We start from the raw sequence: 19,869 nt of genomic DNA, 5'->3' as shown, positions 1-19,869 counted from the left end.
AAACGTGGTACACCTGCAGCATGTCACCCCGCTGATGCTACGTCACTGCTCGCATTACTCCCTTTTCTTTCCACTTACTGACTGTAAGTGAAGATAGTACACTATAGATTACCTCACTAGAGTTCACCCCCCCTCTAAAGAAATGTGACATCCCAAACTGTGACCAGAAAGCGTATCAGCTTTTGGTTTGTTGCAGAGGAGCTGCCATCGCCTCCTGCTCTGAGCTGCAGAGACGGCTTGATCGTAAAAAAATTGAAGATGTCCAAGAGGGTCTGCTAAGGTTGCTGATCTTTTCATCAGTGAATCAATCTTCTCTCACATGTTGCTATGATTTACTAATGCTAAAATATTACAAATATCCTTTTAAGGAAATTATCATAAAGCAAGTTTTTTTTTCAATGTCACTACAGTTTTGAAGTAACTCAAAGTTCAGTATGTGTGATTTTTTTTTTCTTTGATCACATTCTGCCTCATCTACATTTTCCAAAACTTTTCCTTTTTCACCAGACCATCAACTGGGCATCATGTCAGGAGTGAAGTGAGAGGTTATCACAACTGGTCCTGACATCACCCCTCCTCTTGTTGTTGTTGTATATTCACCTGTGTGGTGATGAATTAATTGTGTGTGTGGTTACTGTGGCTGCATCCGACACCCCAATGTGTGTCCAACATTACCATAGCCTTTGTTTGTGTTTCTGAGTGTGTGTGTGTGTGTGTGTATGTGTGCATGTGCAGGACTCTTGGTGAATCTGTCAGATACTTCAAAGCACTAGCTGCCTCTCTCCTTGATGAACGAGCTGTTGCGATGTTTATCGTGACCCGCTTCTCAACTCAAGGGCTTCACAAAAAAAAACATCAAGGGATGGAGGGATTAACAGTATATAAAAAAAGGAGGAAGATAAAATGGTCTGGGATAAATATTGCAAATAGGAATAGCTTCTAGCTCGGGGGGGGGGGCTGACAGTGAAAGAGAGGAGCACTATAGTCGCCAGTCTGTTTCTCTATAGTGTCTGTGTGTGTGTGTATGTGTGTGTGTGTGTGTGTGCGTGTGTGCATGTGTTTGCGTCTGTGTGAGGACATAAGCTCACCATTTAAGCCATGGAGTGTTAACCCCTGAAGATGTAAAGTAAATCAATTGAAGTCTCAATTTCCAAAATGTTATGCCACTCACAGATTAAGACATTTCTAGTGATTACCACTAAATTGGTAATAGCAGACACTAAAGGATGTGCATGTTGTACTCTAGATAAAATCTGAATAGGAATAAAATCTAACAGTATTTAAAAACCACAAAAGGATAGTTAAATAGATGAATCGAAAAATGTTGGTCATGCAAAAAAACAATCTGCACTAAAGTCAAAAAGGAGGTAAAATAATAATTAAATAGAAGAATAACTGCCAGAAGACACTGTAACTATAGATAGATACCATTGTAGGCTGGTGTAACTTTATATTGAGTACTGTTATGTGGTATTGCTGCGTAGTTGAACACCTTGAATGACTAAAGATAGGATAGAATTGGCCTTTCAGCTATGCTTTGCCAGGTTTAAAAGTGGACATTTTATAATGTCATACACCATCTCATATGTGTTTTTTTACAACATCCTAAAAAGCAGTGAGGGGCTGTTTGACCACAGGAAGTCAAGAGAAGTGTAAAACAACAAGGTTTCAAAATATTTGAGGTGTTTTATAAAGTCTTTAATAATGCAGCTGATGCTCAGATATTCAGGTGGCCTAGACTCCTTCTCTTAGATGCACTTGTCCATGTCAAACTGTGAAGAGGAGTCAAATGCTGACCTGCCTTCATGCATAAGGAAAGCTAAATCAGTCATTATGCATTAACTCTATTTATTTTAATATTTCATGTCACATTTCTTCCACAATTCACTTTTACCAGATTTTACTTTTGGTTTCTATTTCAAATCTGGTTTGTTGTTCTGTTTACATTAACTTATTTTTAAACATTTTTTTCCCCCAAGAGTATGTAATAAAATAGAGGCCTGCTAAACCTTGGAAATAATCTTCTTTTATTTATTTCTGTATTTATTAGGAAACAAAAATATCCTTTCTTCTCTATTTTCATTTCCATTTCAATTGTATATGCCTATTCAAACTTATTTATGCAATATGTGTAATAACTTCTAATTGTCATAGAAACCAGGCCGTGCATGGCCGACTCCTGGCAGACTGGAGGGAAACCAGTGAGGGATCATGGGGAGAGTGTGGCCTAGGGGATAGAGCGGGTGTTCTGCAACAAGAAGGTTGCCGGTTCGAATCCCACTCTTTCCCATCTGCATGCCTAAGTGTCCTTGGCAAGATACTGAACCCCTAAAATGGCCCCTCATGAATGCTGAGTGTTCTAAAAAAATGTAAGTCTCTTTGGACAAAAGCGTCAGCGAAATGACATGTAATGTAGCAATGCCGCCATTCACTCTCCATTCAGTGGCGAGTGAACATTTGCCAACTTTGCGTTTCAGATACTAATATTTCAATGTTATTGCTCTCGGTTCCCGTCTTGCCCACAGATAAATTAAACTTCATTGGAAGGTCCCTTCACCAGCAATTGAGTTCTTCAATTTAGAAAAAAAAATCTGATTGGCCATGCATGGATCAGCCGAATGTCATTCTACCTTGCTGCCCCTCTTGTTTTAGTTTGACCCACCAACTACTTCCCTATGATCAAGACCACTTGTACAACTTAACTTGCATTTTCAACGGGATTCAGTCTGTGTTGACTCACATATGGAAAAAGCTTGCAGGATGCAATTGGCCCAAATGCATGATACCCTACTTTAAGACTCAACTGTCAATAACAGTGAATGTTGAGTTTTTCTTTCTTTCTTCCTTTTTTCTTTCTTTCTTTCCTTCTTTCTTTCTTGTCTCCTTTTCTCCTCTTGCCAGTGTAAATATATATATATATATAAAATAGAAAAAGTAAAACAAACTCATGTTTTAAGAGTGAAAACAAGCGGCTTCAAAACTATCATTATGTAGGATCTCCTAATATATACTCTAATGTTTGACCCTCCTTTACATGTGTGTCTGTGCATTTTTTTTGTGCAGCCATGATGAACATAGCATGTGTTCTTATTATGGTACAAAGATGGGAACATGTTACCCCTTTTCTTATGCATCTAAAAATGTCTCAGCAGTAATCCTTTTTAACCATTTGCTTTGTTAACATTTCACTTGTGTTGGTTATCCAATATCATGGTTCTTTTCAACACCTTTGAAGTGTAAGCACCAAAAAACGGTCCCCTGTAAACCTAACAAGCAAAGGTTAGGAAAACACTGCATCTGTAAATTAATACACTGAATTCTGGGTAGAAGCGCACATAAATTACTCGGTGAGAAAGAGCAAACATAAGCGTGTCTGTGTCTGCTGTGGCTGCTTTCAGAGTCTATGCAAGGTTTACCCCTGCCCCATTTACCATAGCCGAAGCCTATTAACCGCCTGGAAAGAGAATATATTTATCAGAGCTCCCTCCATTATTAATCAGTGCGGAGTTAAAAGTGAATATGTATCAGAGGAGCTGAATAAGGTTGAAACACGGTCTGGATTCTGATGGTCTCACTGGGAGTATCAACAGTGCAAAGCCTTTTCAGCCCAAATCTGAGCAGAAAGAAGTGACTTTCATCTCCCCTGCTCTGCGGCCTCTACGGTTACAGGGCCTGTAATTATACATAGATTTGGAAGAGAGGGAGGGGAGGGGGCCCATCCCAAAATGAAGGCATTGGAGGAGATGACAGAGTTTTGAAAAAGTTCCAGCAGTGTTGATATGCACAGCTTGCTATAGGGCTGTGATTCATGCCTTTCAGGCCACGGCCTCTCTCTCTTTTCTCATGGTCTGAGTGAATATGGGAGTGCGTAGCCCTTCCCTGCAAGCTCCCTATTTACTCTATTTATTCTCCCTTTCTCTCTCTCTGCAGCCTGTGAGGTGGGTTTCTATAAGCCGGTGGCAGGCGATGGCCTGTGTGGTAAATGTCCCCAGCACAGCCACTCAGAGACCAGGGCCGCGCTGTCCTGCCCCTGCGACTCCAATTACTACCGAGCCGCAGATGACCCACCTGCAGCGCCATGCTCCCGTAAGCACAAACACACTGTACACAAGATCACCTAATCCCACAGGTGAGACCAGCTCAAAGCAGTTCAAAGAAATATGTAAACACATTCGCTCAAGCCATGGCAGCTGTGGAATGATGTCAAAAACGTATTTATGCCTGGAAAATTCAATTTACTTTTTTGCACAGTAATCAAACCTGTGACTGAACTCAAACTTCTGTCTTTCTTGTCTCCAGGCCCTCCATCTGCTCCAGTAAGCGTCATTTCCTCAGTCAATGGGACATCTGTGAACTTAGAATGGGATCGCCCTCTTGATACCGGAGGTCGCAGTGACCTGCAGTATAGCGTGTTGTGTAAGAAATGCACTGGGGAAGGAGGGCCCTGCGAGGACTGCACATCCTCTCCAGGCGGCACGGGTGGAGGGAAAGCAGGCGGAGGAGCGAGTATTGGGGCAGGGGGGGGAGCTATGGTAGAGCGTTCGGGCACTGCAGTGGTTCGATTCGTCCCCCGGCAGAGTGGGTTGACGGAGCCGTGGGTGACAGTGCTCAACATGGCGGCCCACACCAACTACTCCTTCCGCATCCTGGCCATGAATGCAGTGACCCACCTGAGCAACGAGCCATCACTGTATGCCCTGGTCAACATCACAACAAACCAGGCAGGTAGGGTTCAAAACAATCATGCTCAGTTTCTCATCATGCAGGCTTTGTCACCTGTCACATGTAGGCCTTCTTCACAACAACATCCCATAAATGAATGTGGATACACATTAGGTTCAACTTTGTGTTTGTTTCCACTCTTCCTGGAAATAAATAAAAATCTAAAATGTGTTTGCTGAGGCAACGTGTCGTGAATCGATGAAGCGTCCATGTGCGAAGTTAAACACTGCAAAAAAGTGTGGTTTAACCTCAAAGCTAGGGATGGGTATCGTTTGGTTTTTATACGATATTGGTGCTTAACCGATACTTTTAAAACGATACCGGTGCCTCAACGGTGCCTAAACCGATACTTTAAAAAAAAAAGTGCACAAAACGACGCTTGACGAAATTTAAGAAAGGCTTTTTTTAATGCCAAATATATGAACTGTTTAAAGAAAATACTTTTTAACTTATAACTATGAATAATATATGAACTGTTAACAAAAGTTTCCACTATATTTAAATAAATTAAAATAAATACAAAACACACACACTCTGACTCGTGACTCTGACTTCAGTGCCAGAGCCAATTGACGACTGAGGGTTGCTTCCATCACACGGAGACCCCTGTGTCTCCGCGGCTGGGGCGTTTTTCCCAACCCTACTCATAGCCTTCCATTACTTTGACCATACTAATATGTACATTTCCCAGGCCCCTCAACGGACACCAGGATGATCCACAACTTTCGGGGAGAAAAATGGCCTCAGATTTGAACGTTCTGACTCTAGTCCTAGTTACTAGGCTGCAAACTGCCCCTGTACGTTTTGAGCATCACAGTTCAATGGAGCAAACAGAACCACATCATCTTCAAAAAGCAGAGCCACAGTCATGTGGTTCAATCAGTATAACAAAACACTCCAACAACAGAAACAAACTTTGCAAAGTAAGAACCTAGCCAAAAAGGCTCATGGGCTCTCTTAAGCTCCAGGTTATGGCTCACTGATTCCTATAGGGGAACAATGCTCAAAGACTTAAGGGCACAAGGCAGGACAAAGGATGAATAGTTCAGGATGTGTTAAAGCTGCTGAGAATCCATGGCTCTGATGATGAACAATGTGTAGTGACTGTTATGCCCTGGTTTCAAAGCAGACCATGAATCACTTGCTGTAAATTATCCAAATGAAGTTAAATGTCACAAAAATAATCCTTGAAAAGCAGAACATGTGGCACATCACGCCCTTGGCCATGTTGACGTCTCACTTGCAGCCCCATCAGTTTATATGTGAATCTAGCCTTGGCCCATGATCACACATTTCTCTCCTCTCCTCGCTGTTTCTCTCTGCTGTCAGATTTACAACAAAAAAAAAATCTTTAAAGGAAATGTGCTGTCTCAACGACATTTTGTGCTGATAATGAAAAACTGGTTGTGGCACATACAGGACTTGATGGGTAAGCAGCCACTGTCAGCAAATACTGTTCTTAATACTTGTTCAACTCTGGCAGTTATATGCTCCATAGTTTCTTTATACCACCAAACTTATCTACATTCTGAATAGTGTCGCAGTAATCACTTGTATGAAACCTGACTTTTATTATTTGACACACAAGTAAGTGTAACCTGCACTCAGATTGAACTTTTATCAACTTTATAGACTAGAAAAGGTTGTTTTTCTAGTGCAGCTTATTTCTGCCCCATTTTGACAAAGCCAAGATGCCAGCAGAATTAATACACTGACACTGTGTGAACACAACCAATTAATCAATAGCTTTTGGGGTTGATTCAGCAGTTATGGGGTTGGAAAACTAACTTATGTTGATTTTATTGGTTACACACACCTAATGTAGCATGCATCAGAGGATGGACCACCCGCTGTGATTGACGCTCACTGGGTTTCAAAGGGATGTTAGGGTGGAGTAGAAAAGATGAGAGATCATTAAGAAAGGAAAGAGATCTATATTATCATCATGAACTACAGCAGATCACTGCATCAAGTCTGAAACAGCACATCAAAACTCTGTGACCCTAGAACCTAATACATTTATCCATGATCTGTCATGTTCTCTAAGCAAACTATATGGGAAAAGTCAGGATTTCTGACCTGTTCTTCTACTTTATTTATGATTTTGAAATCCTCTCACTGTTTGTCCTCTCACTGTTTGTCTCTCTGGATTAAAACTGCCCCACTTTTCTTTGCTCACCTTCCTTTAAAACGTATGTATATTTATATGCGTGTATAAATACAAGCATACACCAGTCCGTCAAACTCCTGAAGTTCGCGTATGACACCACACTCATTGGGCTCATCTCTGATGGGGACGAGTCCGCCTACAGGTGGGAGATTGACCATCTGGTGACCTGGTGTGACCAGAACAACCTGGAGGTCAACGCGCTGAAAACAGTGGAGATGGTTGTGGACTTCAGAAGGAACCCAGCCCCATCACCCTGAGAGACGCCCAAGTTGTCACGGCAGAGTCCTTCCGCTTCCTGGGCACGATCATCTCCCAGGACCTCAAATGGGAGCTGAACATCAGCTCCATCACCAAAAGAGGTCATCAGAGGATGTGCTTCCTGCGGCAGCTGATGAAATTCAACCTGCCAAAGTCAATGATGGTGCACTTCTACACCTGCATCATCGAGTCCATCCTCACCTCCTCCATCACCATCTGGTTCGCTGCTGCCACCGCTAACTACAAAAGGAGGCTGCAGCGTATCATCCGTTCTGCTGAGAAGGTAATCGGCTGCAATCTGCCATCTCGACAGGACCTGTTTTCCTCTAGGTCCCTGAGGCGTGCAGGCAAGATTGTGGCTGATCCGTCCCACCCGGTTCACAAACTCTTTGAGGTTCTTCCCTCGGGCAGGAGGCTGCGGTCCATCAGGACCAAAACCGCCCGCCACAAGACCAGCTTCTTCCCAGCTGCCGTTGGCCTCATCAACAAGGCCCGGGACCCCCACCTGACTCAGACTTTTATTCCACCCCCACACCTCAAGGAAATTAATAAATTAACACATTATCTCATATTATATTATACTGTATTACATTGCATATTGCAATCGGACACTTTTTACTGTTTTGCATTTTGCATTTCACTTTTTACTTTTTATATCTTTTATCTTTCATATATTTTTATTCAGAAATGTTTATGTCAAAATAAATGCTACTTTTTATAAATATTGGAAAAAAGTGAGTAAATAAGAAGTAAACAGTGAGTAAATATATACTGGTTTTCTATTTTTTATTGCTTTTCCTATGTATGTTGTATTTATTGCGTTTTATGTTTCTATGTTCATTGTAAGCACCAGTCATTGTAAGTTCAGTCTCAAGTTCAAGCTGTTGAATTCAGGTCAGTGAAAAACTAGCCTCTACAAACCCTATATCTAAGGTTAAAATGTCTTCCGCCTTTTGTGTCTGACAAAATGATCACCATATGATTGTTTCTGTAGGATAAAGGGATAATTCACCAAAAATGTTAATTCACTCATCATTTACTCACCATTATGCTGATATGATGGGGTGGGCAAAGGGTTTGATTCCACAAAACACTTTCAGGGGTAAACAGCGTTGCATCCGAATCAAGTACAATTGAGGTCAATTGCAACATCTTATTCAGACGTAATAAAACAACAGAAAAAACATAATATGCCTCCATACTGCTCCTGACGTGTCATCCAGGTATCTGTAAGCCCTGACATTCATATGCAACTCGATATAACATAATTTACACCATGTTTTAAGCCTAAATGTCCTCTGTTCTTCACTGCAGGATAATCTCACTACTTCAAAGAATTGATATCAAAGAGGAACCACATCTTGAACTTACGAAGCAGTTATCTCTCCTGTTTCCTTTGCAGCCCCCTCTGAAGTATTAGCCATCCGCCAGGAGAACACCAGTCAGAACAGCGTGATTCTGCTGTGGCATGAGCCCGACCAGCCCAATGGAGTAATCCTGGAGTACGACATCAAATATTATGAGAAGGTATACTCAACTAATTGCTGCATCTGTGCCACACAAAAAGTGCTCTTAAAGAAACCAAAAACTGAACACTGTAGTCATCGTTTTTATGGTTTCATCATTATCTTTTGTTTTTCAAAAAACACTTGACATGAAACTATTGAGGCAATCCCCAAGATACCTAGAGAACTTGAGCTCATTGTCATCAAAAGGCTCTGACTAAGCTGAGCCAACACACTTTGAATGCAGAGGAGTGGCGGCTGGATAACTTAATCCAAGAAAAAGATCCCACTGGCAGCTCAGCTAATTGAAAGGAAATAGGGGTCGAGAGAGGGAGAGAAAGACAGAGGATGAGACAGTGTAGATTCCAACTTAGTGAAAGTGACAGTGACAGCAAGCGGCTGCGAGCGCAGAAGCCCTGTGACAAGCTAATTGCGGTAAAAGTGTGTGTGTGTGTGTGTGTGCGTGTGTGAGATGATAGAAATCAGCTAATTGCAAAGGGGGCAGTCAGGGAGCGAGCAGTCCCATAGCCGTACAAGCAGGATGGTGGGGAGAGCTGAAGGATTAGCTCGTCTCTTGCGCTGGTATCTTAATCTGGCCTCGCTCAGGGGGCGAGACGCCCGTGGGGGATTTCAAGTGGACAAGTCAGCAATCTGCTTTCTTACAGTTTCTATAGTTCTGTGCTAAACAAGAATGAGTCACAGCAAGGAAGGAGGCGGCCGCTGCAGCAGCACTCTAGCTGAGGACGATAATATGGACCCAAAAAAAGGCTTTTATTTCTTTACCTAGCACTTCTTCATAATTAGGCTCTTATCCTTTCCAAGGATACACAAATGATTCACTCGTTGTGTTGTTTGGATGCACTTTGCACCCCCTATTATTGTTGAACTTATTTTACTTCCAAACCTGTAAAGTATCTTTGAATTAAAAGATGCTGAAGCGGGGAGATGAAAACAAGGTGAGGGGAGCAGTGATGATGATGAACTTTACTGTTAATCAAGACTTCCAAAAAAAGAAGACATTCCTTTCAAAACAATACATGCAACCCGCCCCCCCTCTTAATAAATATTTGCTAAAAAACTGAACTTTGAATAGTGAGTAGGGATAACAAGCTTGATCATTTGCATTTGGAAAAACGATGACTCATAAATGAAAGGATGATTTGAAAGGGAACATGAAAATAAGACAAACACTTTTCAAAGCACCTGTCACTTTCCTGGCTGATAGACGCAGATCAAAAGATGTGTGAGGTAATTGGCTACCAATTATATTTGACTGGCAGATAAGGTTGTTTTCATTTATGACAACAATACCCAACGCAGGGTTCAACAAATCTACCAGATGCATATACAGACACTAAGAAAAGATTATTTGTATTTAATTTAGTGTGATTTGCCTTTCTCTGCCTCACGGCCGGTGTTTACCTGACTGTCAACAAATCCTGCGAAAACAAGTTATGTGGGAAGACTCAGAATAAAATGTCCATGGTGATTGAAGTGATTAAAACAGTGCGGCCAGATCTGTGCACCAAAACTAAAAACACAATTTTTAAGGCACTTCAAAGAGTAGTTCCCACAATAAGTGAGCACTTGTGATGGTGAAGAAAAATGTCATTCCTGTTGCCATGTTTCGTTATATGTACATTAAACGTGTCTTGTTCATGTAATCTGATGTGACTTATTTGACTGACATCTTTACACAAACATCTTTCTTACAGAGATGAATAAAGAAATTATCTGCTGCTGAAATACCAGGCTGGACAGCCATTTCTTTATTTGTCCTGGGAAATGTTAAACCTGGGGAAACATTATAATATCTAATCATACACTAGTACAGTAAAGTGCATTAATGCATACTTTCTAAACTTATTTGCCATCATCAATGAACTTAGCCCACATAGTTCATGTTTGTAGTTGTGAAATATATTCTCTGTTCTAAACCACTAATTTTACGCATTCAGATTGAACAGTATAGCTCTTATGTACTGGAGTTGACCAGCAGACCAATTTCCCTAAAGCTAAGCTTTAAATGTGTTGTGTGTCCGTTACAGGATAATGAAGAGCAGAGCTACTCCACACTGAAGTCTAGAAATACCAGCTCCCGAGTGTCAGGGCTGAAGCCGGGCACCAAATACATCTTCCAGGTCCGAGCTAGAACGTCAGCAGGCTGCGGACGTTTCAGCCAGAATGTGGAGATTCAGACGGGGAAAGCAGGTTTGTGTGTGTGCCACATGATAGAGCTGTTACGTACTGTATCACTGAATTGTTGCTCAAAACATCCTTTCTGCCCTCAGCAGCCGTGTGTTGCTTAACACAGTGTGTGTGTGTGTGTGTGGGGGGGGGGGTAAAGAATAAGGAAACAGTTCTGTTAAAAGAAATCTTTTGAAAGGCTGCACAGCATGAGCCATGGTTAAAGGGGCTTGGGTGTCACTGCGCCTGATAACCACCTCGCTCCATCCCTCTGTTGCACTGATCTGTACTTTGTTAGAGCGTCACCCTTGTCGTCAGAACTGCAGCATATCCCTGCTTTAAAAGGCTGTACACAGTGCAGGGCTGGGGGGAGAAGTCTTCAGGAGTCTTTCCACCTGAGGCAAGAGCAACACAGAAAGTTAGGCGTCAATAAAAAGAAAAAAAGGGAAAAGTTGTATTAGAATATTTTTCTTTTCTAATAGGGAGTTTGGCAGATAACGTGCAGAGCAAATTCAAGGTCTGCAAAGTACAACCTCCTGCCTGGTTGGAGTCCCAGTGCTGTTTCATTGACTAATAGTCTCACTTCATTCTGCTGCTGCACTCGACCCCGACTCTCCTGCTCCTGATACTGATTCATGTTCGGACTGTAAAAACAAGAGGGCTACACACACCCCAGCAGCCGACATGCTGAGTCGTGTCCGTTATCCCTCCGCAAACAGCACTGCAGCCACTCTGTGCCGAGCTGTGCCCACAGATAGAGTTAACCTAATGTTGATATGAGACTAATGCCATTTAATTTTCAATAATCGGTCACAGAAGAACATGTTGTGTTGAGGAGCTTGGGAGGGTGAGTGGTTTCTCTGTTTACCCTGGTGTATCTGTGCTGTCAGCATCCTTTTTTCAGCTGTGTCATTGTGTTTGCTGGGGTTTCTGGCTCTGTCACCGGAAAAGGGTACTTTTGGTATTTGGCTCCAATTCTATAAAGAAAATTGGCCATGTACATAAAACTGCAGGCATAAACATATATGGAGAGTTAGGCCCCTATGGTCTGTTACCACTGTGGCAACTTGAGATAAACCTCTGATAAACTTTGAATTTGCTGTCTAGCTCAAACATGGTTAAAAATATATTAATAATTTCATCACACATAGTCAGGTTCAGCTCATACATCAAACATTGTGTTCTCAATGTTTAAATGCTGTTTTTATTATTGAGTTTAATGCTTTTATTAGGTTTAAAACAGACTGTTTTTAAATTCTTGGGCTAAGAAAAGTTAATAACTTTCTCCTGAATTACACATGAGTTGCAAGTATAAGGAAACAAATGTTGTAATAACTGAATAAATTAATAACTTAGTAAGAAAATATGTGAATATGTATTCTGTATTAAGGTGAATCCAATGGGAAATATGTGTTTTTACATTGTCAACATGATCATATGACACAAGAGTAAAACAAGCAGTCCTGTCTCTTTCCTCCTGCAATGAACCAATGATAGTTTCAAATAATAAATTAGATCCATCAGTAAGGGTTTCACTTATGGTGCACAGAGCAAACATTAAATACTATTTTAGGCACTCTCACTTACAGTCGCCCCTGTTTCTGGTTCCAGCATGTCTGGTTGACTTACTTCTACAACAGTGCTGATCATTGTTTGTTCAAATTTACCACAAATTTTCACATAGACTCACCGATTATTTAGTTTGATTTGGGTGGTCGAAATTCAACTGTCAAGGTCACAAGTGTTTTTGCCTCTTGAACATAATATCTCAATTCTGCCTTTAGGGAATTCCTTAAAAGCATGACTAGTTGTCCCTTGGTCAAAGGTCACAGTGACCTCATGTGGGTCTGTAAACAAAACACTAGTTCCCGTTTGTGTGCAGTCCGCAAAGAAATGGTGTTCCCTTAAGGTGGACACGTAATCACTTCAACCTCTGAATACTAATGACAGTTTGGGGTTGAATATTTCCTACCCATAATGCCGCAGACACACTTTTCAAAATACAAACAGGAGGTAATTAGAAAAGGCGCAGCTCCTATAATAGAGGTCCAAATTCTTGTTTATCTTGTTTGACCAGGACCACTGTACCTGCCGCTTGCATTTGCCAGTGTGTGTCTACAGGGTAAACTGGAAACACTCAGCTGACTGTGTGTGTGTGTGTGTGTGTGTGTGTGTGTGTGTGTGTGTGTGTGTGTGTGTGTGTGTGTGTTTGCAGCTCCTCTGCGCCACAACACCATGACCATCGTATGGATCTGCATGGCCCTGGTGTCCAGCCTGGTGACGTTTCTGGCCATCATCATCTGCAGGAAACGGCAAGGCTACACTTTACCACACTACCCATCGCTGCTGTGTGTGGAACACTTTCTTACACTTCTCTACTGTGCCTCTCTTTGTGTAATGTTGCTGTGTGTTTCCCTGCTTGTTGTATTTGCTGCAAGTAAAAAGAAAGATTTCCAATGCCCTCCAAACATGGGAACAGATAATATTCGAGACTGTGTTTGAGATGCTAAACTGCCTTTAGTCCTACTTATCATGTTCAACTGTTCAAACTGTTGAAGTGCACTAATAATGTGCATGCTGTTCTATCAGTAACAAGGTCGAGGACTGGAGATGAGCTCTTAAAACGAATGCTTCAGCTGCTCTACACCCACCAACCCTCCCTGTCTTCTCACTGACTTACACAGCTAATTTTCCAAGTCATAATTTCCACCTCATCTTGGATTTAATTATGTTGATTCATATCCAGTAGCTTTCAAGCCAAACATTCCCATTTATCCCATCAGCTCCTCCTTCCCTCCCTTTTGATGTCTTCAACTTAGATATCTGTAGTGTAGTGCAGCAAAGAATTAATTAATTCATATTTCAATCCATATTAAGTTTTCTTCATTTCCATTCTCTTTGAGGAGAAAAACACAATAAGTTGGAGGATTTAATGATGTGATCCAGGCAAAGCCAGGTTACCTTGACATCGAAGTTCACTATATTTAATGACACTAAGATGAAGGATGGAAAAAGAACATCCTCACTGATGGTGGAGTGTAGAAGTCAAATTTTCCATATAATAAAAGAATATGAGGACACTAAAACTTAGTGAGTTGGGCCACTTGCCAGCCTCATATGAAAGTGCTAAAAAAATACCAAAAAGGCCCTGGGACAGAAAGGAAGTAAACTTGAATGATGAGCGGAAAAGAATAGTACAGCGCAGATGAATCAGTGGCTACTGACTAAATGAGATTTTAATCTATGAATATAAAAATCAGATAGTAAAACACAGCACCCTTGCTAATGCTGGTGCCCTGCGATCATCTAAGATACATGCAGTGTGTGCCAGCAGCCTGGAGAATTATGGATGATTAAGTGACTTCATCCCATCAGTTAATGGAATAACTTTGTCAAATTATTTTCGGTAAATTTACTTTTAGCAGATCTTCTGTCACCTTCAGCATTTAGCCTGTGCTGATTAGCGTCCATGATACAAGCAGTAATAAGTGGGATGAGACAGTTACTTGAGTAGATGACTGTCAGTGTGGATGTCTCAGCAGCCCTGTCAGATTTTAAAGTATCTATACTGACAGACAAAACCTTCACATTTCAATTCAAGCTGGACAAATAATTATTTTACTTAAAGGAGGTTAAATGCATTGACAAAAGTTAACACAACAGAAAGTTAACTCTCTCGTAACAGAGGGCATTTATACTAGCCTGCTGCTGGGGGCCCTCTCTCTGCAGCGGAGTGGGAAGTGATGCCAGGTCCCTTTCACAATGAAGGCTTCGTTATAAAACCACCAGCTTTCATACTGAAGTTAAAAACTAACAGGAAACAAACTGCCATATAAAGAATCAGTGTAGTGACAGCATCAGAAAATACAATATTTACATTGTTTGAGTTGAGTAAATTAGTTGCTTAATTTTCAACACGTTCTGAATCCTCCTGCCCTTTCCCTCCTTTCTCTCCTGGGATGTGTTTATTGTGGCTTTTTAACTTATGTATACTCATGCCTTGTCATGTCAATTTACTATCATGAATAATTGGAATCTCATGATCAAATGAATTTGATTGTTAATGTCATAAAGTGTTACAAAAATATGTTTTCTCTGTTACCTTTAGTGGTATGAACATTTATTTTATAATCATCTCCCCTCTAGTTGAGATGTAGACAATCAATGTACGTTCCAAATCCTGCACAAATAAAAGCCAGATGCACTGTTTGACTTAATACCACTAAGAGTACATGAGATAATATGTATTTTTGGATGATGTGATGTTTTATTTAACTTTGGGGAGTAAGGGTAACCTCTGACCTTCTCCCTCTGGCTGCCAGTGCAAAAAGAAGGAGTAGAAGGTCAACTAGTTATTTCTTTACAGATAAATATGCAGCAATCAGTTATACAAATGTAAAAAAAATCATTATGAACAATGATTCATTAATGAATTATGAGCTGTGGTAGGAGTTTGATGATCACTCTTGTCCTGTACTCACCCCGCTGTATGTTTATGTGTGTGCATGTGTCTGTATTTGGATGACTGGCTGCGTGTGTGTGTATGTTTGTGTGTGTATGTGTGGTTTGTATAGACACTGTGGCTACAGTAAAGCCTTCCAGGACTCTGATGAGGAGAAGATGCATTACCAGAACGGCCACGGTATGTTTGACCCATTCCCCGATTATTACCAATAATAGATTAGATCTCATTAGAGTTCCTCCTCGGAGCAAACAATCTTCATCACGTGCTGAGTGATTACCGGAGCACACAGGCCTTGTTCCCTGTATGCTGCTCATTCTCTCTCTCCCTCTGTGTGCTCCTTTCTCCAAGCCATTCCTTCCCTTTCATCAGCTTTCCCTCCACACGCCGGTGGCAGGGGCTCAGATGTGATGTTGCTCTCATTCTCCGATATGTGACCAAATGGTAATGTTGTTTATCTTAGTGTCATTCCCAGACGCGAGGTTCTATATCGACCCACACACATACGAGGACCCCTGCCAGGCGGTCCACGAGTTTGCCCGAGAAATTGAAGCTTCCAGGATCAAAATAGAGAAAATCATTGGTTCAGGTAAAACCATGAACTTGTGCACGCAAACACACACACACACACACACATGCGTGCGCAGAGTGGGAATCATTGGCTGAGCTAAGTTAAAATCATTGGCTGGTGTAAAGGCTGTGGTGTGCAGCAGAGAGGAGGACGGCAGAGCGGAATCAGAGCATTGCGTGGGGCTGTCAATCAAAGCTCCTCAGACAGGCAGGGAATACTAACACTGTGTCAGGCCCACAATGCACTATCACAGTATAGGAAGCACAATTACAGTTCTTCTGAGCGAAAGATAAGCACTCAAGATAAGCACTCATGAGAAATGAGGGATGGATTATTAGCTTAGTTTGGGGTGTGCACATGTATGTGGCCAGACAGCCAATAAGTGGATCTGTTTCTCTTATCTAACCCAGCAAATTAACTCATTTGCAGCCATGTCTTAAGAGGGAGTGCGAGTGCAACCAAATACAGTGCATGTCCAGTACAGTTAACACAAATATTAAGGCTGAATGTGAAGGAACTGTCTTGTTGTTGTGTTAAGGGGAATTCGGGGAGGTGTGTTACGGTCGTATGAGGCTCCCGGGGAAAAGAGACATCCCAGTGGCCCTGAAGACCCTGAAGGCAGGATACACAGACAAGCAGAAGAGAGACTTCCTGGCCGAGGCGTCTATCATGGCCCAGTTCGACCACCCCAACGTCATCCGCCTGGAGGGAGTAGTAACTCAGAGTACGCCACCACTCATACATGTATTTATGTATATATGTTTATAATGTATTTTTACAGGAGATATTGAGCGTGAACATAATAATTAACAGTGAAAATACATTTGATTACATTGGATTCTATAATTCCTCTATTGCTCCATTACTAAACACTAACTCTTGATCCTCTCTGAATTATAACCCTACATTTCATTTAGGCCCATAAATAAGAGTCCTGCACAGATCTTTTTTTTTTCAAACCCACACCCGCAAATCTCCACAGCAGACCCATTACCAGCAATGATCTCCTTGTCAAATCCAGACCTGCCGGAACCGTTAACCTGCACCATGTCCCGTTGCCCATGATTAAACACACATGCTACATTCACAGCTACTTACATCAAATGTGTTATGGTGCCTGAGTTGTGTTCTTGGAAAAGTATCTGTGAAGTAGTTCTGTCATAAGCCTTCACATAAAATGTACCCGACCCGGTGCAGGACTGTATAATAAATATTCTGAGATGCTCTTGGGCTAAAGATTTAAAAAGGGAATGTATCAATTATAGTGACTTCATGCTTATGAAATGCAATGAAAGGGATATATTTTAGTAATATTTGCCAGTGTGCTTAAATCAAAGGGGGAATGTGTGTCATGTGTAGTTATCTTTAGTGGGAAGGTAAAAGAATCATCTAAAGTTTCTGAATGAGATGTTTATATTTGACCTGCGTCTTAAAACACTGCTCCAAAGGATTTTGCTTAATTGTATCAAATCCATATAAAATCACACAAATTATTTTCGTCGCGTTTCCACTTTCTTGTCTTTCTTCTTTTTAACCAGATTCTGACTTTTACATGGATATCAGTTAAACAGAATAAAGATGAATGACTTCTGTAATCTATGACAGTTCGACAGACTGTGCAGATAGTCAGAGTCTTTACTCTGGTGTCTCCTCACAGCTGTCTGAAGGAAGCAGGTATCTGATTCATCTGCCATCTTTAACAGAAGCCAAGGAAATTCACTGGTGACATTTTGTACAACAAGCTACAGACTGTTGTTAAAAAACCACAGAAATACCAATGCTTTTTGACATCATTCATTATTCTACAGGTTATACTGCGAATCACAGGTACACCTCCATGCTCTCTATATCAAGTCTGACCAATGTAACATCTGAAGATCAGCGAATTTAAATCACTGTGGGGGTAGATATGTCTCTGTGATAGCCAACACAATATGATAGAATACTGTCTCAAATACTGACCTAATTCATTCAAAGTACATATTAAATTCCCATGCAACTTTAATTTAGTTTAATGCCTGAAAAAAAGTTCCATATACATAAAACCTATGTATTTAATGTATAAGTTTAACTTTATTTAATGAAATCATTCTCAAGATATTTGATTTATTCCCACAAAGTTAACATGGTAGAAAACATTTCTTTAAATCAGACCCTTTTTATTAATCTTAAAGTAACTAAATTAGTTAAGTAAATTGAATATGTAATGTTTTGAATTATTTTTTGGAGTGTGTTCTTTCTGATCTCCCTCTGTCTCTTCAAGTGTACAAAGTGGACCTGGCCATGAGCAGACTCAGTCAAACTAAAGTTTACATTTTTCTGGGGATTGATTCAAATAGATCACTCAAAACTACAAATGTCAATCTTGTGATGTTGCTAACTAAATAAACAAGCTCAAGAGGATCTCAAACCAAAAAATAATTGTTAAGACATTTCAGTTTAGGGTAAAATGGTGGACAGAAAAACCTTAACGTTTGTTGATCGAGGCTAACAGCATGGCTGAAAACTCAACAGCAACAACTCTCTGGTTACTCAGGGTTATTAACAGAGAAGAACCATGTTACTACTGCCATTCTTGCAACATGTTCAACACAGCGTCAATTAGAGTTCAATGTCGCTATAGGCTGAATAAATTGTTAACATGCTGTTGATATGTAGTGCAGCACAGAAATTATCTCTCTTGTTTTTGTCTGTTTCTCCAGGCAAACCGGTGATGATCATCACAGAGTACATGGAGAATGGCTCTCTGGACTCCTTCCTCAGGGTTGGTATTCATACTTTTGGTTGAGGAGCATTAAGAGAGTCCGGTTTAGTTTTTTTGTTCCGTATCAGTTTTTGGTGTAATTTGACTATTTACTGTATTTTCTCAAAGTACAGTTTGTCCATTTAACTGTCAGAACAGTGTGTGTCTGTTTTCCTTGGGACAGGACATCACTGCCCATTCAAAAATATATCACCAAGATGTGGGCATCTCAGAACATATAAAGGAAGCTTTGATTTAGACTGACAACACCCGTCCCAAAAATGCAGTACTTTCTCAAAACATGAAACAGAGAGGGATTATTCTATTCATGTGATATTAAAATCTAGAAATCATACAATCAACACTTCCAGTGTTCACATCATGTATCAGACGACTGTTGTCAGGCACCAGCATCACATGCCAATGTTTTCTTCCGTGAGGTACTCTATAGGTTAACTTAACATTGTAATAAACATTGTATCAAAGTCAAACAGATCCAATATTTGCTTATATGAAAATACTGCAGATTATAACTTATAAGCAAATCCCTGTCATGTTTTACTCTCTTATCTTTACTCTTTTCTCTATCTTGATTAAAATCTTGTCTATTATCACTCACCTTACATTTTCTTTTCTTTTTTTGATTTGCTGTTAAAGCTTCTCTCTCGCCGCCTCCTCCTCCCTGATCTTGTCTGTTCTTTCCTGCGTTCCTGCAGAGACACGATGGCCAGTTCACCATCATCCAGCTGGTGGGGTTGCTGCGCGGCATCGCGGCTGGTATGACCTACCTGTCTGACCTGGGCTACATCCACAGAGACCTGGCTGCCCGAAACATCCTGGTCAACAGCAACCTTGTGTGTAAGGTGTCTGACTTCGGCCTATCCCGAGTACTGGAGGACGACCCTGACGCTGCATACACCACCAGTGTGAGTTTTCACATTGAGGCAAGCATTAATGCAGCGACTCACACATTCAGACACATGTACTGTGCCTCAAATGAGATTGTCTTTATCATACAAACCTGTAATATAAGTGTAAGATATGCACAAACCTTAAACAATGTAGGTATATATACACCTCCAATAATTAGACACTCATGTTGACTTACACTATATTAATGAGTTGCACAGAGTGAGGAGATTTTAAAGGGATATTAAAGGAATTTACCAGAGTCCTTACATGAGTTTGGGGTCTCCTCAAGAAATCTGAAGCCACAGAGGCAAAGATTTATACACTTCTAACTTTGAGTAA

At 40.9% G+C, this 19,869-nt stretch overlaps 1 protein-coding gene across 1 annotated transcript in view; it reads left to right on the top strand.

Annotated features, from left to right (window-relative positions):
- The window catches only part of epha8 (eph receptor A8), a 56,684-nt gene that overhangs the window by 30,558 nt on the left and 6,257 nt on the right, over positions 1–19,869 (top strand). Inside the window, exons 5-14 of the mRNA XM_062394639.1 lie at positions 3,931–4,086; positions 4,300–4,725; positions 8,553–8,677; positions 10,704–10,866; positions 13,058–13,190; positions 15,417–15,484; positions 15,768–15,893; positions 16,414–16,599; positions 18,578–18,639; positions 19,335–19,544. Coding sequence (XP_062250623.1) covers positions 3,931–4,086; positions 4,300–4,725; positions 8,553–8,677; positions 10,704–10,866; positions 13,058–13,190; positions 15,417–15,484; positions 15,768–15,893; positions 16,414–16,599; positions 18,578–18,639; positions 19,335–19,544 — 1,655 coding nt within the window. The remainder of the gene's footprint in view (positions 1–3,930; positions 4,087–4,299; positions 4,726–8,552; positions 8,678–10,703; positions 10,867–13,057; positions 13,191–15,416; positions 15,485–15,767; positions 15,894–16,413; positions 16,600–18,577; positions 18,640–19,334; positions 19,545–19,869) is intronic.

This window comes from Platichthys flesus, chromosome 2 (genome assembly GCF_949316205.1).
Source record: "Platichthys flesus chromosome 2, fPlaFle2.1, whole genome shotgun sequence".
Classification (NCBI taxonomy): domain Eukaryota; kingdom Metazoa; phylum Chordata; class Actinopteri; order Pleuronectiformes; family Pleuronectidae; genus Platichthys; species Platichthys flesus.
This window is presented reverse-complemented; position numbering and strand designations above follow the sequence as displayed.